Genomic DNA, 24616 nt, shown 5'->3' with positions numbered 1-24616 from the left:
TCCTGAATCCTTAGAAGGATGGGATCCGCCTGCCATGGGCCGATACCCTCCATTTCCTACCACTTATTCCACACCCAAAAGCTTTCATGAGAATGTGGGGTTTGGATGCATTATGTAAGGTCTGAGGCAAGCTCAAGGTACACAGTTCAGTCACTGAGATATATCAGGTGGGCAGGCTGGTGGGAGGGGTGCTGTGTTCCTCAGGTACTGGTAGTCTAACTCCACTCCTCTTTCTCTGCAGTCTTTTTCTCTTTTGAGGGGAATCTCAATAAGGAAAAGACGTTGTAGTTATGGGGACAGTGGGGTGGAAACGAGGAGCCGGGGGCTACATTCATACCTTCATCCTGGAAGCTGCAGACAGTTTAGAACGAGAGGGACACCCTGTCCCATGCAGCCTCCAAAGGCCTCTTTCTCCTGTGTGATGACTGGTGGAGGAGGCCAGACAGTGTCGGTGGAGAGAGAGAAAGGGGTTTACTGCCTCCCCTTCGACCTGAACCTCTGCCGAGTGGCTTAATGCTTTACTAGGACCATTGTTCAAGGGCCTGTGCCTTCTCCCATGTGCTGGTCTGGGAGAGGAGCCATTGCGATTGCGTGACAGCCAAATGCTTTGCCTGGAGGACTTTTTTTGCCCTCTAGCCACTGCATCTGTTTTGGGTTTCTAAGAAAAGCAGGTAGGGAAGGCCGGACCAGGCTAGAGCATGAACAGAAACCAAGGAGCTGAACAAAAAACCATCTTCTGTGATTCCAGCAGGGTTTAGACAAAACAGAAAATAGATTCAGGAGTACCAAGACTCAGTTCCGGAAGTAGATTCAATCAAATCTTAGACACAGAAGGAAAGTGCTGAAGGAGTGAGAAGCGTAATCAAGAGGCAGTGTGAGCCCTCTAGGCTGCATCCGTGTTGTGTCTTTGCATCCCCCCACCCCCCATCATCTGATCTCCTCCTAAGACTGGTTCTCCTACTTTGACATTGTATTTAATTAAGGCAGAGTTATTTATGCTTTGCTAGTTCCTTCCCAGTCATTACCCACTTAGTTCTCATGCTGTCCTTGGGAGACACATCAAAGCCCTTCATTTTACAGATGAGAAGACTTGGGCGTCAATGATAAATGACTTGGAAAAGGTATCATCGCCACTTAGAGAAGAAGTGATGCTGCGGATCTGGAGGGTGTCTGTAAGCCTGGAGAGGCCATGGAGATGTTTATTAAAAGATGAAATGGTCATCATTTCTGGCACATTATGCACATGTTGGTCTGTGGTCACAGAATACAGCAGTATCAGTCATCTTGGATGTGACTAGTGACCGGCTTCATGAACTCAGTGCTGTAAGCTAGCCACTAGGCCAGCCCTTGGTCTGGTCGATGGTTTGTGTTGTTGTTTTTTTTTTCCCCTTAGTTTTTATTGGACTATAGTTGTTTGTTTTCAATGTTGTGTTTCTGCTTTGCAGATAAGTTCCTTTCTACCATTTTTCTAGATTCCACATATATGTTATTACATATTTGTTTTTCTCTGACTTGACTTCACTCTGTATGGCTGTCTCTAGGTCTGTCCATGTTTTTGCATGTATGATTTCATTCCTTTTTATGGCTGAGTAATATTCCATTCTGTATATGTACCACATCAGTAGCTACTCCTCTGTTGATGGACATTTAGATTGCTTCCATGTCTGGGCTGTTGTAAATAGTGCTGCAGTAAACACTGAGGTGCATGTATCTTTTTGAATTAAGGTTTTTCTCTGGTATATGCCCAGGAGTGGGACTGCTGGGTTATAGGGTAGCTCTATGTTTAGTTTTTTAAGGAACCTCCATACTGTTCTCCTTTACCCGAGGAAAGGTCTTTGCCTCAGGTAGGTTTATTCCAAGGTATTTTCATTTTTTGTTGCAATGGTAAAATGGTATCGTTTCCTTAATTTCTCTTTCTGATCTTTCATTGTTAGTGTATAGAAATGCAAGAGATTTCTGTGCATTAATTTTGTATTTTGCAGCTTTGCCAAATTCATTGATTAGCACCAGTAGTTTTTTGGTGGCCTCTTTAGGATTTTCTATGTTAGCATCATGTCATCTGCAGTTTTACATCTTCTTTTCCAGTTTGGATTCCTTTTATTCTCTGATTGCAGAGGCTAGGACTTTGAAAACTATGTTAATTAACAGTGGCGAGAGTGGACATCCTTGTCTTGTTCTGGTCAGTGGTTTAAGTTGCTAGATCTTACCTGAGGGTAGTCTTCCATGTGTAGATTTCAATGCACAAGAGTTAATACCCTTTTGAAACTCTAGGTAATGACTTTTTGATCAAGAGATGCTGGTTTTTCATGTGAAGAGACCAGCTAAAGTTCCAGTATTTGGTAAATTGTCTGGGCTTCCCTTGTAGCTCAGTTGGTAAAGAATCCGCCTGCAATCCAAGAGATCCTGGTTTGATTCCCGGGTTCGGGAAGATACACTGGAGAAGGGATAGGCTGCCCTCTCCAGTATTCTTGGCCTTCCCTGGTGGCTGTGCTGGTAGAGAATCTGCCCACAATGTGGGAGACCTGGGCTGGGAAGATCCCCTGGCGAAGGGAATGGCTACCCACTCCAGTATTCTGGCCTGGAGAATTCCATGAACTGTATAGTCCATGGGGTGGCAAAGAGTCAGACACGACTGAGCGACTTTCACTAGAATTTCCAGGTTTCCTGACCCTTGGATGGGGGCTAGAGTTTTGCGTGGACTGGAGATTCCCTTCTTGTAATGCCCCTTCTAACACAAGTCTAGATGTTATCTTTAAAACCTGCAGTAAGGGGGTGTGACGCGGAATCTGGCAGTGTTGCTTGGTGGCCTTAGGACGAGTGGGACAAGGACTCAGCAGGACAGTTAGATGTGGTTTAACGTTTGTGCCATGATCCAGACCTGAATTTCTGAGCGTCACCCAGAAAACGTGAAGGATGCTCACCAATGCCTTGGGTGCTGAGGAGATCCTTAGTTCTGCTCTGGGTCCACCTTGCAGAGGCCCCACACCACATCTAGGCATGGTGATTTGTGCAGACACGCAGGAAGGTAAGCCGAGGGGTGCTCAACAAAGGCTGTGCGAGTGGAGACACTGACCTCACTGGTGGAGGTTTCCATGTAACCTCGCAGTGCCCACTTGTCCATTTTCTCTGTCCCTTCTTCCTCTCTCGATTATCTCTTGTGAAGATGCTCTGTCTGATGCCGATTGGAGGGCTGGCAGGGGTGTGGGGGAAGGGGACACTCTGGGCTTGTTCTGTTATTGGTTAGGGCGGGCCAGCAGGAGAGGTCTGTTCCCCTACCCCGTCGGTGTTCTGGACTCTGGGTCAGCTGGAGGCCTGTGTACGGGGAGGATGGAAAGGTGGGGCTAGTTTCTGATGGAAGGATTGGTGTACTTGCAGGAGGTGGTGGGGTGCTGGCCGGGTCTGCGACTCTTCCAGGAGTTGCTGATGGACACTTTGTGTTCCCGGCACTCTGGGCAGTCAGCAGCCAGGCTGTGCATCTTGGGTGGGAGGAGTGTGTCCACCCGAGATGCTGGCCTGACCCGCGTGGTGTGTGCAGCAAGGCCGAGGTCCTCCCAGCGTGGGTCAGAGGGTGGCATGCAGCCGCCCAAGTGCCTTGGGGCGGGTTCAAGTGCCAAAGCTGGGGATCCTGGCTGGGTAGTTCAGGGAAAAGAACCAGAGTGAAACAAACACCTCCTTTTTCTTCCAGAGCCTCTGAGGGCAAGACTGTGGAAGTGCCTTACAAAGGGGACGTCAAGAACACTATTCTGGATATTCTCGGGGGACTGAGGTCTACCTGCACCTACGTGGGGGCCGCCAAACTCAAAGAGCTCAGCCGGAGGGCCACGTTTATCCGAGTGACCCAGCAACACAACACCGTGTTCAGCTAACCCTGAGGACGAGGACAAGGCCACCTCCGGCCAGCGGAGGCGTCCACACACGCCTGCTTTTCCATCTCCTCGTGTTAGGGCAGAGGTTCCAGCAGGCCCTGGGGTGTGGGGGCTGCCCCCTCTTCTCCTCCTGTCACCTGGAGGCCACAGGACTCCCCTAGGTCGAGGGGCCCAGAAGTCGGGCACTCGGAGGGTTAGCGGTTGGAGCTTACCTGCCCGGAATGTGTAACCTCATTGTTGAAACTAATATTCACGCCTTTTTTTTTTTTTAAAAAAAGAAAATGGTTTCACTTTAATATAATGCTACGAAGACTTGCTTGCGTGCTGGAGTTTGCATTTACAGGACCAAGTTGTTGGGGGAGCTGGGGGTTTTCTGCTTCCTTCCCAAGATTGGCTCTTGGTGGTCAAGGTACCTGGGTGGGAAAGGCAGAGGGGCAGGGGGAGGGGGCCGCAACCAGAGGAACCAGCCGCCCCCCCGCCCCAATCCAGCTCACAGATATTGCAGAAGAATGAGAGCAATCAACTGGACAGGTGAACTTGGTTTCCTGCAGGTGTCCCCACGGTGCGGGGACACACTTCCGCCACATCTCTTACACATGCCTTTGGGGACGGGTCCTCTGTCACTGTGCTCATGCTGTTTCTAGTCTTGTCCTGGGTTTTCGTTTGGTTCATTTTCCTCCATCTCCCCCCCTCTCCTCCTCTCTCTCAAAGAGAAAACATATTATTTTGAAGAAGTTCCAGGGGATCGTTCAAGGTTATCCACTAAAAAGTTGAGATGAGTCCCACTGAAAAGCAGCTGAAGCCTTGACATTGGTTTAGAATCGGAGATAGAAGTGTCCCCTCGTCACAGCGATGAATACTCTCCAGGAGGGACCATGGGCGCTGCTGTCTAAGGGTCCATTCATTCATTGATGACATTTTTACTTTCTTGGAGAAAAGACTCACGGCCTTGGTGGGAGTCCCACCCCAGTGCACTGTGACACTTGTCTAAACAGTGAACCCTCATGCCTTAATGACGACCGGCTACTTCTTTTGAAGCATTACTTGAGTATTAGGATTGGGAAGTGTATGCAGCCCAGGATGTTTTACTTTATTTCCTTTTAAATGAGGCTAAAGAAGCAGATACAGGAGTTAATTTTTCTTTGAAGAGACAAGTGACGGCCCTGGAGGAGAGAGGAGCCACTCACTCCTGCTGCGTGAGAGCGAATTAACAGCCTGACGTTCATGAGGAATCTGAACAAACCACCACACTCCAGGGACTTCCAGGCCTGAATTTATAGTCTTTGTTGTTCATGCAGTTGCTCAGTTGTGTCCGACTCTTTGTGACCCTAAGGACTGCAGCACGTCAGGCTTCCCTGTCCTTCACTATGTCCCGGAGTTTGTTCAGATTCATATTTGTTGAGTCAGTGATGCCATCCAACCATTTTATCCTTTGTTGCCCTTTTCTCCTATCCTCAATCTTTCTCAGCATCAGGGTCTTTCCCAGTGAGTCAGCTCTTTGCATAAGGTGGCCAAAGTATTGGAAAGCTCCAGCATCAGTCCTTCCAATGAATATTCAGGGTGGTTTTCCTTTAGGATTGACCGGTTTGAGCTCCTTGCTGTCCAAGGGACTCTCAGGAGTCTTCTCCAGCATCATGATTTGAAGGCATCAATTCTTCAGTGCTCAGCCTTCTTTATGGTCCAGTCTCACAGTCTTAGAAGAAGATATTTAAAATTCCAGCAACTTGAGCTCCGTGGTAATACTTTTTCCTCCTAAATCCACCCAGAATAATTCTTACAGGAACACAAATGCCCACACACTTGAGATGAGAGTCTGAAGGATACTGAACCTCTAGCTGGATGTGCGTTGCAGCTGGAGGTACCCCACCTTTTCTGTCTGGTTGTCTGAGTTGTGAACCCCTGTACCTGTGGTAGATGTGTGTTACACTTGAGCCCTTGAGTTCATTAGTTTTAAGAGATCCTTCATGGCAAAAGAAAGGAAAGAAGTGGAGGAGAAGTCTTAGAGCTCTTAAAAAGGGACTGCCAGTAAGTAGTCAGGAAACTTCCAGAACAGCATTCTTCATACTCCTGTCTTGCTTGGGGCTGTCCAGTCCTATCCGTGAGGACATGTGCCTGCTTTATCCATCTTGTGCAAAGACTTTCCAGACTACCCGCTCTATTTCCACCAAGGGGAGTGAGGCAGGTTCCTCCCGCACCTGGTTTTTAGGGAAGTGAAAACATGATCGCAGAAGCCAGAACCTCATCAGGACCATGTTGAAGCAGAGGTTTCACTTCTAAGGCTCCCTGGCCCTCTGCAGGATCATCCCTGCCTCCAGCAGCAGTGGGCGTGGGGGAGCCTGCCCTGGACGCCCTCAGACCTGCTGATTGTTCAGGGCTTCCTGTGCACTGTAGGCTCCTGGTGATTTCAAGGTTGACCGCGTTGTCACCTGAAAAGCAAGGACTTTCCTCTCATCAACCGGACTGATTCAGGTATGACTTGCAGCTCTTGGAACCCAGACTTGTCAGGACCATTAGCAGCTACTATTAACAACGGTAGAGCAGGCGGCAGTTCAGACTGCTGCACCAGAGCGGCCCACGTCTGCCCAGACTGTTCTGGAGGACGAGGGCTTGGACAGCCTTGTTGTCTGGGTTTCAAGTCTCAGTGCATCACTAATTTACACACCAACATTCGTTCACACTAGCATTCTTAGTACAACAGGACCTCGATGCCGCAGGCCTAACAGCCGAGTCCTGGTGAGATGTCCCCATACACCGAAGCAAGATGACTAACCAGAAAGGAGATGCCCGTCCCTGCCTGGGATAAGCAACAACGCTGAACTGGATGCCAAGAGTTCTCTTCCAGCGCTGCAGAACCTGAGGGCTGGAAGGACTGGACAGCCACACGTGCAGATACAGGCAGAGGGCCTTACCTGACTGGGTCCTGGAGGAATTCCCTTCGGGGGCAAGTGCCAAGCCTCCTCCATCTGAGAGCGGGCACCATGCAAAAACAGGCGTGAACTCCAAGAAACATAGACGAACTTTCCACCTTCAGACCATTAACCAGTGTGCAGCAAAGCATACAGAAACATATCGATAATGCTACGAGCTCACAAAGATGCCAAATACTGCTAAGAGGCAAAAAAAATCTCTTGTAAAAACAGCAGTGTGCCGAGAGGAGAAACAAATGGAACAAGCTGAAACATGAGATGTTGAAACCTGCCTTTTATCTGATTCTCGTCTCAAGCACGACGGAACCCTCTTCCCACTCCCCAAAATTAGTAAGAAAGGCAAAGCCTTATGTCACCCTTGCCACCACAAACCTACCCAGGGATCACAGCGGATCAAGAAGGAAGAAGGACCACCACTTCCTCAGCCTCCCTGGTTTCCGAGGACCTGACACACGCACAGACACGTTTGCAATTGGCACGGTTATTTTATTAGTACGAGTATACTGAAACAATAAACTTGTACTGGTTTACAGACAATTTATTTAAAACAATTTTGTTCAAATTTTGAATCAAACATTGTTTTATTATAATAATGAAATAATTTCTACCTAGAAAACCTGCAAGCACCATCAAAGAAAGGGACCATAAAATTCAATAAACAGACTCGAGTGTATCCTACAAATAGACACACCACGATTAGAAAATAGAATAGGAATTCTTCCATTTTTTTTTTAATATTTGTTTTAAAAAAGCTAGTGCAAGTACAATATTTTACACTGGAATTACAGAGAGTATGCACGCATATGGAAAAAAGTTCTCCTGTCACAATAAAAGCTCTTAACTATGTATGCACTTAAATTTTTCTTTTCAATAAGGTGCAAATCATCATCCCTTCCCTAGTTCTCCTCTGTACTGGCCATGTCAGTCTGATAGTGCCCTCAAAGTTCTGGTGTCTCTTTTTCCTTGGCCGGTGGGAGGCGTACGATTGGAAGGTTGGTAGGTCGTGAGCTGATATTAGAAAAACAACATCAGTGTGACTCTCAGAGATGACCCCGGGGCCAGGACCCCACTGGCTAGAAATTAGGACTCTTGTCTTAACCAAAGGCCACCAGAAAATCCTGGCAGGGCTCTGCTGGAGCCTTTCAGCTGACACTCATTTGGGTATACAGGGAACAGTGAAGGCTGAGGAGGAAAAAAAAAAAACCTCCCCTAAAAGGCCAAAAGGGCAGTATTCACAGAACTGATGCACACAGGTATCAAGTTTAACGTTCACTGACAATAAAGAAATTCACCCCACTCCTGAACTGGATTAATTGAAGAGTAGGCGGTTCGAGTTAGGAACCAGAGAAAACCTACACACCCAGCTTGGTAACCGTTCAGACTTGCCATTTATTCCAGAGGACAGTTACTGTTACCTCGGCAAGGATGACTGTAAACAGCACTTCCAAAGGGGGCCTTCAGACTGGCCATGGAAAAGGAGACTGGCTCATCGGCCATCCCAGACAGCAAACGAACAAACTAAAGGGAAAGAAAACTTGGGTGAAGTCTCCAATTATCTGCAGTGGAAGACTGGAGTCCTTTCAGATAAGAAAAGTGACGGAAATCCTTAAGAGACGGTTACTGGAGAGCTACTACCTATTGGCCAAAAGCACTTAATTTTAATACAGCTGAACCATTTGTATGCAAGTCGTGAGGACATGAGAAACTGAAGCCGCAGTTCCCTCCCGCCATCGTACAGGTGAATGTCAGCTACCAGAAACATCGAGTGTAATGTAAGGGAGGGGCTCAGATTCTGAATTTTAAGAATTGGAGGGGGGATCTGCTCAACATCCTGCCCCTCCCCTGCCAGCTGTCCAGTTTCTGCTGGCTGGCTTGATTTCTGGACAGAATATGACTTCTGAGAAGTTGCTCCACATTAATTTTGGCCTCTTAATAGTAAAGAAAAAAAAAAGTCAAAATAAAACCAATGTGAAACGAGGCATCTCAACTGAAATTCTTGTTTAACCCCCCCCACCCCCCGCCATTGAAATGAGGTGTCGGGGGGGGAGAGAAGGCTGAACATTTTTGTGTGTGTGTGTCCTCGTGATGAGTCCCATTTTCTTGGTAGCCAGGATCCCTTGTTACAAACACTTCTTGTTCAGAATTATATTCTTTGGGTTTACTGGAACAGGAAGTGCTGAAAATGTCAAACATCATCTCTGGAGAAAAAGGAGTTGCAATGGCTTAAGAGTTTAAACTAAGAAGGGAGCTCAGAGAAGTACTTTCGGCATAGGAATGAACAGTATTCTCTAATTGCAAAATACAGAATTACTCTCCCTCAGAAGAGGGTTCTATGTAACAAAAACCTAGAGGAAGCATAGGTATAGTTGAAGAGCCTTTTAAGTAGTAATTCTTTCAGGCCATAACCATACAAATCTGATCATTTAGACATGACATATTTCTATATACAAAAAAACATGTAACTTTCAACCTTTATGCTTTTTTTTTTTTTTTACAAACAAGGTATGAAACTCATTGTTTCAACAGATCCATATCTTTCAAACACTGAATGAATCATTTTGACATTCATTTTTCTTTTGTGCAATTTTTTAAAACATTACCTGTACTCCTCAAAGTGAGTGCTTCAAAGTTTTTTTTTCTTCAGCTTCTCAAATTAGGTGTACATTAAAAAAAAAAAATTCCCACAAGGTATAGTGCTACAAGAAAAGATCCTATCATTAAGGTAACTTATTTGAAGCGAGGTCATCTATGTAAAAGAAATCTTAGCTCCGGAGTAGAGGTGTGCAAACAGTTTGGAGTTCCCCTATCAACAGAAACACAACACTGTCCGTGGAGAAAAAAAAGAGGAAACCAATGTAACACAATGGCATAGGCATGTGCTTTATAGAAAAGTATGTTCTCTGTATAGTTATTACTGGATGTGTTCTTAAATTTTCTATTTCAGAAATTCTGGGTTGAAAACAAAGGTGGAAGCAAAGACTTCTGCTTCACTTGAAAAGCCACACAGTGTAATTCCCCTTGCTTTCACATCACCCTGAAGAAGCAGGATTGGACCATGGAGACTGCTGGCCCTTTTTTCACCTGGGATTATCATGGGTGACTAGGAGATAGGACGTGCAAAGGGTTTTAGGAGGAAACGGACCACGGTTTGTCGAGCTGCTTACAGTTCATCAAACAGTAGCCATGACAACCAACACAGCTCAAAAAGCCTGGCCTTCTGTCCTCAGAGCTCTGCTTCTTCACCCAGATCTGAAATAGCATGGCATTTAGTGTCTTCAAAAGCACTTGAGATTTTTTTTCTCCATGAAAGAAACAGGTTTCCTTAGTAGTCACAGATGTTAAGGGGTATTGTCAATTGTTTCCTTAAAAAAAAAAAAAATTCCAAAGCTATACAACAAAAATAAATTTTGGCAACATATTTCAGTAAAGATCGAACTATGTGCAAAGAGTGGATTTTATGATTTCTAGGAGCTACTGTTCGTCTTGAACATGCAGCATTATATTGCGATCTATGTGGTATCTAAGGAGAAATCCACAAGATGCAGGAAATCCAAACATTCCTTGAAGTTGTACAACCCTACTCCCAGAACAGTCAAAGTGCTGCTTCTGGACACGTCAGTGTACCACACACACGCCAGCCCCGTCCCTGAGTTAGAGGTGTGAAAGGTTCTGCAGAGTTCCTTGGGGGGAGGAGGAGTGCTGCCATTTCCCGGTGGGCGAGAAAACCCTAACAGGACACACACAGGGTCATGATTCAGGGTGAGAAATGGGACTGAGGACAGCAATGGGGGAAAAAAAAAACATTCCTCCCAAAACAAACGGGGGTGAGTTGGAGAAGACACAAAATTGACCGACATAGAAAATCATCCTGAACGTCCAAATGAAAAAAGCAATTTTGGATTTCCACTTGAAAAGATTTGAGGTAAGTGGTATCCATCTCTCTAGCCGCCCTGCCCCGCCCCCAGTGTGGCCCAAACTGAAATAATTCTGAAGTTGAAACATCCTAAGGAACAGTCATTTTATATATTTAGAAATCCCTAGAAAGAGAGGTCCTTGTTTGTTGGTGAATTTTTTTTTTTTTCTTTTCGCCCTGACTAATTTGGTGATTGTGTTCCACTGTAAACGCAAAAGGCCTGCTGTTACTAGTTTAAAAATGGAAAATGGGTAAGAACAAAAGATGGGTTAGGTAAATATTGCAAAGTGGACACAGTACAGAGGCACATGGCTGCTCCTCGCAAGCTGCGCGGCTCGGGAGGGTTTCTACACCCGGCACTGCTAGGTGGGCTACGCGGGCGCGGTGACTGGGCTGCTCTGGGGGCCCCGGGGCTTGCCCACGTATGCCAACGAGAGGAGGGCCCCTGTCCTCCGGATGGCCTTCCTATTTGGAGGCGAGAGCTGCCACAGAGGGGCGGTGGGCATTGTCCGCAGGAGGCCCGGCCCCTCCGCAGCCACCTGCGCCGGAGGCTCGGAAGGCGCGCACGCGGTGGACCACGCTTCCCGCCCAGGCTCGGAGGAGGCGCGGCTCCAAGTCTCCAGGACACAGGCCTGAGCGGGGGGCCCACCTACTCGAGGAAAGGACCGTGGAACAGGGGCTGATCCTGGCTCGATTGCTCCAGAGTGCGCCTTAGAAATGGGTCTGCCTCCTTCCCGTCTGCGCGCCACTGTTCCTCGCGGTGAGGAGGGGAAAAGCGCGTTCTTCCCCTCCATCTCCTTTACTCTTTTCCACAACAGGGCGGGGGAAAGGCGGGGCTCCCCCCAGAGCTCCCTGCCCCAGGGGCCTTGGCTTCCCGGAGCAGGGCGATCGCCCAGCAGGAGGCTCTCCCCTTCCTGGCTCCTTCCTTCCAGCCCTTCTCTGGCCGGCACAGGAAAAGGATGGAGAGAATAAGGAAAAAGCCAAGAGGGGCCTACCTACACTTTCTCTAGAGCGCACACTGATCAGACTCTATTGGCACGGAAAGTATTGCACACGCTAAAGAAGCAAGAAGGTAAATGGGACAATGTTTAGAAAGAACCGATTCTTCGATAATTCCTATACCTGAAACAGAAGCACGAAAAACAATGATGATGTTCCTATTGCTCCAAACCACGCATGTTTTCCCGTTTTAGTGTTGGAGGTGTGGATCCGGTTAGTTCAATACTCAAAAGAAGCCAAAAGGTGGTGGGTGTTTCTCTGAGTCCAGGTGAATCACTGTCGTTAGTGGTACTGATGAGGACAGTCTGTATGGCAGCCCCGTATTCCTCTTACCGTCAAAACAAAAAAAGAAAAACAAAACCTAATTGCAAGTGCCCTGAGCAGAATATATGGAAGATTAAGCAAGTCCTCTGAACAGAGACGTTTAAAAAAAATACAGCACTAAATAAGCAATATGACTGCAAGAATGGACTCACTCAGCTCTCTGCTAGCATGCTGAGAGGGTAATGAAAACCGAAGAAAGTCAAGGACTGGATCTAGCAGTTCAAAACCTATTCCAATGTTTTTGGTACACCCCAGAAATGGTTTCTAAAAATCATCAGTTCTGCTGAGAGCTAAATGTGAAGGAATACTGGAAAGCCAGAATGTGGGCTGACAATAATTTTTTAAAAATCTGTGAGATGGAAAAAGTACTATTTTCAATGGTAAAAGAAAAATCAGGTATTTGTTCAGATTCGTCGCAGCCATTCCAAGTAAGAATATTTAAAAATTTCTCTCTCTTTATAAAACTTTTAAGCACTTGAAAATGCACACTCAAAACCCACAAACAGTATTTCAGATCTCTGGGGATAAAAGGTCTCAAATGTAAAAGACCCTTTCTGGGTTTGTACCAAACATTAAATCTTGATTTCAGATGGAAAAAGAAAGTCATTTTGAAAATAACATTAATAACAACAATAATAATTGTTTTCTTAGGAAAAAAAAAAAAAAACAAACTTGCTCACATATATAAATGTCTTCATGGAAAACTCTCTCAATGAATCTGAAGAAAATTCTCAGAGTTGTCCTGCTAAGACCTGGTTTTATGTGACAGATACGGTAAGAAGACCAAAAATGAATCTTGAAAGGAACATAATCTTATAAAAGGCCTAGAGTTTAGGCAGGTTAGAAAGTAATTTTGCTACATTTATTTATGCTCGTTCAGTCCCCCAAGCCTTTCCCACAATGTTATTGAATAAAAACTGCAGGAATATCACACAAATTTATAAACTCAAGATGTGCAAATTGCAAGGTTCTTTAAAAGTTCGTCTTAAAAAGAAAAACACTGGACAAAAGTGAGTATTCTTTTTTTTTTTCCCATCCCTTCCCTCTCAGTTCCTCTGCCAGCTCTGCATATGCTTTTTAAATCCTTTCTGAGACATCAAAGTGAAGAGTGCCTCCTGTCAGGCTGTACTTGGTGGTCATTCATTGTCACATACAAGTTCATAATTCACATTCATTCCTTGAAACCACTTTGAAACTTTCAGCATCTTGCTCCGTGAGAGACTCTGCAGAGCTGAAATGTAGTTACAGTGTTTAAAAAAAAAAAAAAAAAGAAAGAAAGCAACTTAGTTTTTTTTTTTCTTTTCTGTTTTTCTTCCCAAAGAGTTTAAAGTGAGATACAGTACTTGCTGAATGAGAGACCAAGATGCTTGGTAATAAAGTGTGAACGGCATTTTAAGTACTTAGAGATAGTAATATATATGCTTATCTTCAAAATCTTAATTCCTCACGTCACACTGGAATCTGAAAAAAGTGGCACCCGAGTTGTCCATTGTCATGAACTATAAACAGTACTAGAGTTAAAAGACAAAAGATTTGCAAACCCAAAACAAAGAGCTTCTGCAGCTCTTTTGAAGGGCAGTTTGTGTCTTATCTCTTGGGAGCGAAGTCAATGCAATTAACCTGATTGGTTCTCCTAACACTGCACAGAGACCGGAGGGGGTGTTCACTCTCCCCACCCCTGCTGCCCAGCGCCCCCCCCAACCAGTGCGGAGGATGCCAGCAGGGGCCGCCTGCCCACCACGACGCCCTGGAGACATCACTACTGCACTGGTAAAGCAGAAACGAAATCCCATGGGTGGCAGTTGCTCTTTAAAAAAATATCAGTGCAGTCAGGCCCCATAGGGGGAAATATATATATATATATATATATATATATATTTATCTCTACGATTAAAAGTTGCTTTTATTGTAAAGTAAGTTGGGGGGGAGGGGGAAATGTTCTTTTACACGGTTAACTTTCCATCTGCTGTCTGGTACCTCTCTCGGAGGCCCCGATGCTGACTCTGCACAGGGGAACCTCCTGAGGACATTCCCCCAGACCTCCAATCTGGTGCCGAGAGCAAGACAGAGGGAGGCAGAGAGAGAGAGACACCCTCACGGAAGTGTCACCCAGGCACCCTCCCTGGCACACAGGCACGCGCACACGCCCCTGACGCAGCTCCCTTCCCGCAGACCACCCCTCTGAAGCCAGTGGAAGTCGGTTGCCCCCGTGGGTGCATCCACAATGCCAGAAAAGGCGGGTGCCATGGGGCCACCTTCATCTCAACCAGGATGCCCACCACCTGCCTGGAGCCTGGGCTGGACCTACCCTGGCACCCCACCTACCCACCCGCTGAGAGACATGCCCGGAAAAAGCATATGCACCAAATCACCTGCCCAACGCCCACTGTAAGTCTAATGACAAGGTTATAACAGAACCCTAAAGTAAGAGGATAACATGTAAATACTGAGTTATTTAGCCTACAGTACATCTGTAATCTGGATACAAACGATAAAGGAGGGCCAGCTTTCCCTTCCCCACGCGGCTTCTACTTGCCTACGTTAGAGCGGCCTTCGATGCAAATCTTAACCTCCTGAGAAATGAGAGAAGGCTTGGGAAGAGTCAAAGGTGGCTCGTCTTCCGACTTCTCCAGTTTGCGGGTCTCGGGTGCTGACCACCTCCTCTTCCTCGTGGCCGCGGGCTTGCTGGGTTCTATTTTGGTGAGCAAGGGTGCGGCCGGCAATCCTATTTTTTCGGGAAACTTCAGTTCGCCGTTCTCAGAGAGCATCTGGGCGCTTCCCTGACTGATCCCGTTTTCCTGCTCGGCATACCTGTGTCTACTGCCCGCGAGGCCGTCGGCCTTTGAGTGCTTCAGCAGGACGCTGGCCGGATCCACGGGCTGGCCCTTTTTAACAGAGCCGTTCTTCAGGTTCTTGAGGGTGAGCGAGATACAAACGTCCCCGACGGAGAGTTTGGAACACGGCAAATCAAAGAGCTGGCTGGTCCTCTCTGGGCAACAGGATGACCAGCCCTGTCCGAACACAAAAAAAGGATACTCTACCAAAACTTCCACGCTGACCTGTGGGAACAGTGAGAGACAGGGAGAAGGGAAAGAAGGAAAAGATGAAGACGTTTTATCCTTGTTTTATTGCATATACACATGTACACAAACATACATTTGCACATAAGCTGATTGGAAGAAAAGACTCAGTTCCCCAATCTGCCTCTACCAACACATGTAACTAAGCCTCTTAATTTTCTGCTGTACCTGTGTTTATCATATAGAGAAGCCAGTCAAAGTCCATTCAGTATTCAAAAATATAGTTTTACTGTGTATCCGCTCTGTAGCTGGTCTTTGTTAAAACAAGTCAATGGCCCCCCCTCCCCAGGATGACGGAACACCTGCTTAGTGTTCAGGCGCTGGGCGCTGCATGTGACTCACACCCAGAGTGTGTTCCTGTGCTTTATTAACTCACTGGACAGATGCTGTCCTCACCGATGACAGCGCTGAACAGGCATCAGAGTTAAGACTGTATTTTAGCTTCATGAGGCAGGCACTTATGTGCTCATCACTGTGTCCCTGGCCCCGAAAAGAATACCTGGCATGTAGTTGAAAATAAACATTTGTTGGACAAATGAAGGCGTATTCTAGGAATTTAGGAAGAGGAGAACCAGAGAGAGCTGGAGAAAACAGGGAGGGCTTCCCCAGGACCTGAAACCTGGGCAACACTTCAAGGGGTTTGAGGGTGCAATGAATACACGACAGTTCACGTGCTTGGCCCAGCTACATGGTCAAGCCCCAGGTATTCCAGTCAGTCTCTCTTTTATCTGGAAGACAAATATCAAAAGCAGGGGAAGCCCAGCATCCTTTCAGTAGCTATTGGTTTTTCTAGGCTGCTTATGTGCCATGCAGGCTTCCCAGGTGGTGCTACTGGTAAAGAAACCACCTGCCAACACAGGAGCTGCAGGAGACACAGGTTCGATCCCTGGGTCAGGAAGATCCCCTGGAGGAGAGCATAGCAACCCACTCCAGTATTCTTGCCTGGAAAATCCCATGGATAGAGGAGCCTAGCAGGCTGCAGTCCATAGGGTCACCAAGAGTCGGACATAACTAGAGCACGCACACATGTGCCATGTACTACCATAAATTTCAATAAATCGAAATGACTGAAAGGATACTCAAGTCCATATAAAAGGGCACAGTATTTGCATATAACCTACACACATTGTCTGCATACATTAACTCATCTACATTACTTGTAATATAATGTAAATGCTATGTAAATTGGTGCCTGGAAACTACTCAAGTTTTGCTTTTTGGAACTTTCTAGAATTTTTTTGCCCATAAATATTTTCAATCTGTGATTGGTTGACTCTACAGGTGTGGAACCCACAGATATGGAAAGATGGCTGTATTGACTAAATACAGTAATATTGAAAATGTTCTGTTGAATTTCATGCACAGGCACACACACATCCAGAAACACACAAATAATTAAATATCTCACTTTAGAAGTAGTAAATTTTCATAAAAAAAAGTAGTAAATTTTCATGCAATTTACATGGACTATGGCTTTTCTACTTAACCTATTTTTTTGATAACTGTGATTAATCTTGTTTTAGATGCATTTCTTGAATGATATAATTTTATTTGCTCCGTAGAAGACTAAGTGTTTTTTAGAGAAAACAACTAGAATGAATTTATATGAAAGCCTATTACTATAGTATGTGTATGGGCATGGTGGTGGTTTAATCGCTAAGTCGTGACCGACTCTTGCGATCCCGTGGACTGTAGCCTGCCCGGCTCCTCTGTCCATGGGATTCTCCAGGCAAGAATACTGGAGCGGGATGCCATTTCCTTCTCCAGTGTGTGGGCATGAGCCCATATAAATGTTCATATTATCTGGGGGAAAATTTCATTGTTATGGATTATCTGAATAATGAAAAGAGAATTTAAAAAATTTTGAGTTCCAACTATCTGTTAAACATTTAGGTACATACTTCACAAAAAGTATTTTATTTGATACTCACAGTAAACTAGTGAGAAAAATTCTGTTGTTCCAATTTTACAAAAAAGGAACTCTAAGTGTCAAAGAGATTGAATCAGTGACCTAATGTCAGAACTATACCCTGATGGAGTTGGGATTTAATCCCAGTCTCTGTGGCCCCCAAACCCGTTTTCTTTTTTCCTATGTTACTGATCTCTGTCCCTGTGAACAAAGATACTGTAGTATCACCAGAAGAGATGAACTTAACATTCCCACTACCCCAAAAGTGGTGAGTGTTATTTGGAATAAATAGAATCCAATGACCCGAGGTTACGGATTTGTTCCATGATACGAAAAACTGTGAAATAGCATCAGCCTTACATCTGCTAGGCGAATCAAGTGTCTCTCTATATATGACAGCTGATATTCAATTACAGAGCGATGTTCCCAGCATGCAGACGTATGCAGACATACCTACAAGTTACGTATCAGATGGGGACGACCACTGAGCTCCAAGTGGGAGGACCAGCCTGGAGCTGGCTCCATGAACCCTGTCCCAAACTGCTTAAAGCCATGAGCCTCATACACAGAGTGGAGGGAACAAATCCTGCTTCAACTGGGGTCTGTTAGCTGCATTTCCTAGGTGACCCCCTGCTCCTGGGCAGAGCTGTGCTGACAGTCAGCCCCACGACTACTAACCAAGAGGCTCTTGCGGTGTCAGCCATATCACACACATTCCCCAGAGCAGCCAATATTCACATTCTGAAAATAACTTCTACTGTGTACATATCTATCTGAAGACTTTTACATGTTGCCAAGTGCGACAGACTTATTAAGACGATGGCTTCAAAGCCTTTGTGATGAGTAATGTTACTGATGACTCCATGAGGAATGATATAGATGTACCTGCTCCCCCATTATATACACCATATTTGGGGGCATTTTAAAAGCCCTTCATTGTTCTATCATCTCAAAACTCCAAGAGCAGGTCTTAGAATGAAATTTTGTGAGGTGGTTGATAGCTTGAACAGCTTACCTAAAAATGCATGAAAGAAAAGTGAGGAGGAGAGAGAATATTTGAGAGGTATGCTGAAAAGGGCGATGATAATGGGATTTATTTTAACCTAGAGAGCTTTGGGGAAATCTTCCCTGTCACTTCAAAGGCTTGCCTTTGGTCCCTTCCTCCTAAAAGCTCACTTTGTCTTCTCCCCAGAGAGCTCTGCCATCCCAGGAAAAGATGCCACCCCTTCAGCTGGGTCCATACAAATTAGGAGCAAAAGATTCAGGTCATCTGATCACGGTAAGCAGTTGACTGCATGGCTCAGGCCCCATGTTATATTTCTCCTAATCATTTATCCTCGCTAATACTTATCCTCATGAATATTCTTCCCTCCCTAATGCTGTAGCCTGAATTATCTAGATAATGCACTTTTTTGGGGGGTCTGGATATACGTGAACTTAAGTAAGGTTTTGCCTATCCTTGGGTGAAAGTTAAACTCTCATTGTACATATCTCAAATAAGCACACTGAAGTAGTCATAACAAAAGTATTTTCATTTTGTAATTAGGTTTGTCAGAAGGACGTAAACATTCTCAAAGGTTAACTGATCATTAACAATTAATGAAATCATACTGACAGATTTTTCAGTGAGAATGTATATGGCTGGGTCTGCGCGCTTGAAATTCCCTTACAGAGGAGCATTATCTGCCTCAAAACATGCTGTCAAGGCCAACAGGTACTACTGTGGATATGAAATGGACATGGTGGGATTTTGTGACATGATGTCGCTTTAAACCAGAAATGAGTCTGAATTCCTTGAACTTGAGGCCCATGTGGGGCTCCCTCTGGTGCTGAGAAATATTAAGTGTTTCACACTCCAGGTTTTGCAGTTTGAATCAAGTTCAAAATGTAACACTGAGACCATGAGACTTACTGTTTAAGACCTAGTTCCTGCCTTCAATGAGGAGCCAGAACATGCATGCAAAACCAGTAATTTCACCAGGGCCTGTTTGGATGCTGGCAACCACGTCACCTGGCGATGTCCACTTGCCTATATACTGGCAACTAACTGAACGTGTCCCAAACAGACCCTTGATTCTCCCCTGCCCACTGGCACCTCCTGGGCTCCTCCCCACCTCCAAGAGCCGCGTCCCTACACTTTCAGCGTTCAAGTCAGCAGCCTGGGCATACTTTCCTGGGCTCCTCCTCCCAGACCACATGCATCCAAATCACAAGCAGGTCCAAGGGGTGTTCTCTTCCAAATGCAGCTAGGATGAGACTATTTCTCACGGCCTCCACAGCCACAGTCCTGGCCAAGCCAGCTTCTCACTGGGAGAAAAAGCCCTGTGAACAAACCCGGCGTGGTCTGCATCCCACCCCTTCATCCCTGCACCGCAGTAACGCTGGTCTTCTCGTTGGGCCTCTCACTCCAAAAGACACTTGTGCCCCTGGGTCTGTGCGTCTGCTCTTCCCTCCACTTGAAGCCTTCTTGCTCTGTGTGCTGTCGCCTCCTGCTCCCCCTCTCAGAGAGAGTGCCCCCAAACACCCTGTTTAACTATTCTCCATCCTTCTTTTCCCCATCCTCTTTGGCCTGCTTTATTTTTTCCCGCACCACGTGTTATCTTTTGATGCGTCCTTTTCTCTCCTTCCATATTTCTGTTTCACCTCTGCCCAGGAACTCCCAAGAGACTGTACGTTCTGGAATGGGGGTGCTGTGCTGAGACACTGCCTGATTTGCTCACCGTTCTATCCCCAGGGTGCAGGACGCCTCCCGGCCTGTAATGGGTGCTCAGGACAAATCTGAAAGACTGGTTCTGTTTGCCCTCCACGAGTGAAAACACCGCAGTGTACCACTGGCCAACAGAGGCCAATGTTTAGATGCTACAGAGACTGCCTGGGCCTGCGACCCCGGCCGGGACTCCACCGGGCTCACGCTCCCCGCCCAGAGAGGAGCTGCACCTTCCCTGGGTCCCGCTTAGCCCTTCACGGGCACCGTTCCAGGAGAACCACAGCTGCCTCACTCCACAGTCCCCCGTCAGACGTGGCGCTCACCCTGATCCCACTGAGTCATACTTGAGTTACTTTCTCCCCAGGCGTGAGGTTCCTTTCTGCGCTAATAACCATGAATTCATTTTATGACCTTGTCGAGGCTCATGGGCTCCGATTAAACCCCAGTGAAAATATATTCATGAGGGCAGGACCATACAAGACCAAAACCTGTTATATAACTCCTGGCAGCTCGACACAGCCAGTTTCTCTTTTTTCATCACATAAATACATCCTTTTCCAAACACTTGAAGCAAACTGGAGGATGAAATGGGAGCATGAAAAGCCTTTGTCCTGGTGTCAGCTTGAGGCCCCCTCTGCCTTTCATCCCTGGATGCCTCGTATCCAGCACCTCTCTTTTTTAGGGGTGGTCACCTTCCATCCTCCTGTGCCCTTTCCCGCCCTCCTCCAGTGGCTGCAGACACACCCACCGCTCCCCACGGCTCCAAAGAGGAACCTGCCCTCCCCTCCCCTCCCTCTCTCCAGCCCCACTAAACCAGCTCCTCTAAAACGATCGCCTGCAACTGCTATTCAAGATGAAGAAACCAAGACAGGGAGGTAACATCCTCACTTTGGGCTGATAATTATTTAGTGTCGCCTCCTGATCTGGCGAATGACCACCTTTCATGATCATTCTCAGCTCTTGTGTAAGTTCAGTAAAATACCTTTAGCTACTTAAAGACCACCATATCTAAACCGTGCATGCCTAGACGCACATCTATGCTGTTTGGTTGTATTTTTCAACAGTAGATTGGTGCTCTGTCTATACACACACATATGTATGTATCACCAAAAGCAAGATATAAAGAAAACAAAACGTCTGTTGTTTAAATTTGTCTCCCTTTTCCTTCATGAGAATCCCTGTTTTCACAAATGTGAAGGGCATCTGTTTTACAAAGCATTTTCTTCTCGAGCCTATTGCAAATGTACACATTCTGCCTGCCTCCAGGAGTGAGGACATGATTCAGAAGTGGGCGTCAGTGAGGACCTCTCACTTTTGGTGACATGCTTATACTGGGAATCCCTAACTTTGTCTGCAAACGAAGTTCTGGGTCCTGTTTCACCCATAGAGAAAAGTCCGTCTGCTCTCCTCGAAGGCTAGTTTGCATGACCACATTCTCCATGTCGGAAAAAAAAAAAAAAAAAATGAAAACACTGGAGCAAAGATGGAGGGGCTGACAGAGGCCCCATTTACTTCAATGTTGAAAAATCATTAATAAAAACAGTCACACCTCTTCAGTCGAGTGTAAGAGAGTCTGTGAGTGTTCTATTTAAAACATTTCATCACGTTCACGCTAAGCCTGACTCAGTCTTTGGTGGAAGCTGTTTCATTAAACCCACATCCCAGCACAGAGACGCCTCCAAACACAAGCCCCACATGACGGATGAGCTGAGTTCTTCTCGCAATGTTGCTTGGCTCCCAGAGACCCGACTGGCAGGTGACCGGGGCGGCTCTGGGGCACACGGGTCTGTCCCACTTGCCTTCCCTCCCTACCAGGGTCTGAAAATGCGTGCCTTAAAGAACAAATGTGTACTATTCAGTTCTCTAAGGAAATGAGCTTTCAAAGCCACAGAACAACATGAAGGTACTGTAAATTTATGTTCCCGAGTGACAGCAGTCAGTCTGAAAAGGCTACACACTATAGGAGTCCAACTGCATGACATTCTAGAAAAGGGAGAATTACAGAGATGGAAACAGATCAGTGATTGCCAGGGTTGGGGGTGGGGTGCGGAACACCTGTAGGTAAAGCATGAAGGATCTTTAGGGTGGGGAAACTATCTTCTAGGACACTAGAAGGCTGGATATGTGATATCACACATTTATCAAAACCTACAGCATGTAGAGCACAGAGTAAATCCTAATATAAAGTATGGACTTTAGTTAATAATAATGTATCAATATTAGCTCATCAATTACAAGTCACACATGTACCATTAAAATGCAAGATTTTAATAACAGGAAACTCTAGGTGTCTGGGAACTCTGAACTTTCTGCTCCATTTTTTATAAACCTAAAACTACTTTCAACAATAAAGTCTACTTAAAAAAAAAAAAAAGCTATAAACTACAATGGTCCCAGATAATCTGCTTCAATAACACATGTAAGATCCCCAAGTTGGGGGCACTTATATCACACACATGCTAGAGCAAAGCATTTTTCTTCTTTTGAGGGGAGGGGGAGGGAACACAGACAAAAATGTGTTTGATATTGCTTCTCTGCTGGAGCCTTTCTGGCATTAGAGCTGGGAGGATTATCACCAATCACTGGACCCCAGGGCCAGCAATGAGCTTTGCATCGAGGGCGGCCACTACCCATTTTCTGATTCATCAGGGTTCATGTCCACCAAGCCCCATGTGTAAAATGCTTGGCAATCGGTCTGCCTTGGCTGCCTAGGGACTATACAGGGGTCAGTGCTGCCTGCAGGAGGGCTCTGGCTATTTTAAGGCACCAGTTAACCCATTAAATGCATAATGCAGCCACTGACGGCTCACAGAACACCAAGGTCAAATGAAAAAATAGTGGAATGTGAGACAGTCATTTCCTAGGCAGGTTGATAAGAAGTCTAGGGGTCCCTAAGGAGAGAGGGGTCTGGAATTCTCAAGGAGGAAGAAAGGACAAACATTTTCCCTCTACATTCCTTAGGATTATATAATAATAATGTATCCTGCCTGTGGACAGTCTCTGGAAAAAACCTGGCTAGTCCTATTATCTTAAAATGTAAATTATGGGAGTAGGTCTAGTGAGGTCTTTACAACCTCCAGACATTCTTTTAGATTCAATGTAACAACTAATTAGAGAGTATATAACTCCATGGCTAACAGTAGCGAGCAGGTACTCTTTCTGCCTCCTTCTAATGCCTATGTCAGAAGCTTTCTCTATCTCCTTTATACGTTAATAAAACTTTATTACACAAAAGCTCTGAGCGATCAAGCCTCGTCTCTGGCCCTGGATTGAATTCTTCTCCTCCGGAGGCCAAGAATCCCAGTGTCTTTGCGTGGTTCAGCAAGAGCCTTTCATCTTGGGGGGACTCATCTGGGATTTGAACCTGGGACTGTGCAGTGAGCATGTCATTGTAACATGCTGTATGGGTGTGTGCGTGCAAGCACATGCGTGCACACACAAACACACACACACGGGTTGGGAGAAGAAAAGGATACGGAATATTAAGCTGCCACCAAGGAGGTAAAAGGAAGCAGGCAGCTCCTGACTCTGGGAGGCGACAGACAGCCCTAATGAGACACAGGGCCCAGCACTAAGGGAAAAAAGCAGCCTCATCACAGATCAAACGTCCTGCGATCATACTGACAAAATGTCGTGTACTCTTCAGAAAAGTCGAGCCTGGGGAGCATGAGACGGAGGGGTGCGGCGGCTGCTCAGAGATGGAAGCCCAGGGCTCCCCAGGGGGGCCGTCCCGGGCCGGGGGTCCCTCAGTGGGCATGGTGCCCAGATCCTTTCTGCAAAGGAGAGGTGCATGAGCCCCCATTTCTGCATTGGTCACTGATGTGCAGGGCTCAACCATCAAATGACCCCTCTAGTCCAGCTCACTCTCAGGAAAAGCAGACAGTGTTATGTGCACACAGGCCAGAGTGAGATCATGGACCTTCCTTCATAGAAACAGTGATGGCGAGGGATGCTCCTGGACCTCTCCTAGGGACTATGCCGCAGGAACACAGGCAGAGTGAAATGGCTTATGAGGCTCACTGGAAAAGTTCAGCCTTCTTTCAGACTTTGCTAAACTGGCCCTCCTTCCAAAAGCTCTTGTAAGAGCATGAAGCCTTTTACTCATTCACTTTTCAGGACCTAACCTTTCTCTTCTCAGGGTCAAAGTCCCACCCAAGCGGAAGCAAGGAAGTAAAACTAACACTGCTGAGGACCTACTACCCACCTACTGAACTGGTTCTTTTGAGCGAATTTCCTTTCTTCCCTGGTGGCTCAGATGGTAAAGAATCCGCCTGCAATGCAGGAGACCCAGGTTCAACCCCTGGGTTGAGAAGATCCCCTGGAGAAGGAAATGGCAACCCACTCCAGTATGCTTGCCTGGAGAGTTCCATGGACACAGCCTGGGGGACTACAGCCCCCAGGGTTGCAGAGAGTAACACCACTGAGCGGCTAACACCTTGGCTTCACTTTCCTTTCATTCTTACAACCACTTTCATTCTTCACACTACAACACGAGCCGGATGGAAGGCGCATGTGTCATCTGCACCGTGAAGCGTGTGTGCACCAAGTCCCAAAGCTCCAGTGGTGGAGGACAGATTCAGCCTTGGGTCTTTTCAGCTCCAGGTCTTGCATTTTCTGACCAGTTAACCTGCTTCCCACCCAAGCAGATGATGCTCTGCCCTCCAGTTGAATCACACTGGCTCCCATGTGGATGTTATCATCATCTCAGGATCCCTTCTGAGCTCACCATAGACTCAGGAGACCATGGGTGGCTACTGAGAGGCTTCGTGTGGTGCACACAGGCTGACAGACAATGCCTGAGATGCCCCTTTAATTCTCCTGGAGGAGAACCAGCCTGGGGGAACTGGGATGCAAGGATACTTTGCCTGGGCCAAGGAATACTGCCCTGGGA

The 24616-nt window shown here is 46.4% G+C and overlaps 2 protein-coding genes across 20 annotated transcripts in view; one reads left to right on the top strand and one right to left on the bottom strand.

The window, feature by feature from the left end:
• Positions 1–4181, top strand: part of GMPR (guanosine monophosphate reductase) — a 57487-nt gene extending 53306 nt beyond the window's left edge. For 3 of the 5 annotated variants that reach the window (XM_061147581.1, XM_061147582.1, XM_061147580.1), the window contains one exon: positions 3686–4181. In XM_061147581.1, coding sequence (XP_061003564.1) covers positions 3686–3866 — 181 coding nt within the window. In that variant the 3' untranslated portion in view covers positions 3867–4181. Of the gene's footprint in view, positions 1–1080; positions 1324–3685 lie in introns of all 5 variants that reach the window. The other 2 variants (XR_009693641.1, XR_009693640.1) reach the window with 2 other exon arrangements.
• Positions 4182–7258: 3077 nt separating this feature from the next.
• Positions 7259–24616, bottom strand: part of ATXN1 (ataxin 1) — a 405775-nt gene continuing 388417 nt past the window's right edge. For 14 of the 15 annotated variants that reach the window (XM_061147568.1, XM_061147571.1, XM_061147564.1 and 11 more), the window contains 2 exons: positions 14566–15088; positions 7259–13260 (listed from right to left, as the gene is read on the bottom strand). In XM_061147568.1, coding sequence (XP_061003551.1) covers positions 13166–13260; positions 14566–15088 — 618 coding nt within the window. In that variant the 3' untranslated portion in view covers positions 7259–13165. Of the gene's footprint in view, positions 15089–24616 lie in introns of all 15 variants that reach the window. The other variant, XM_061147579.1, reaches the window with a different exon arrangement.

Source organism: Dama dama, chromosome 7 (assembly GCF_033118175.1).
Source record: "Dama dama isolate Ldn47 chromosome 7, ASM3311817v1, whole genome shotgun sequence".
Lineage (NCBI taxonomy): Eukaryota > Metazoa > Chordata > Mammalia > Artiodactyla > Cervidae > Dama > Dama dama.
Note: the sequence above shows the minus strand (reverse complement) of the source record. Positions and strands in the feature narration are given on the sequence as shown.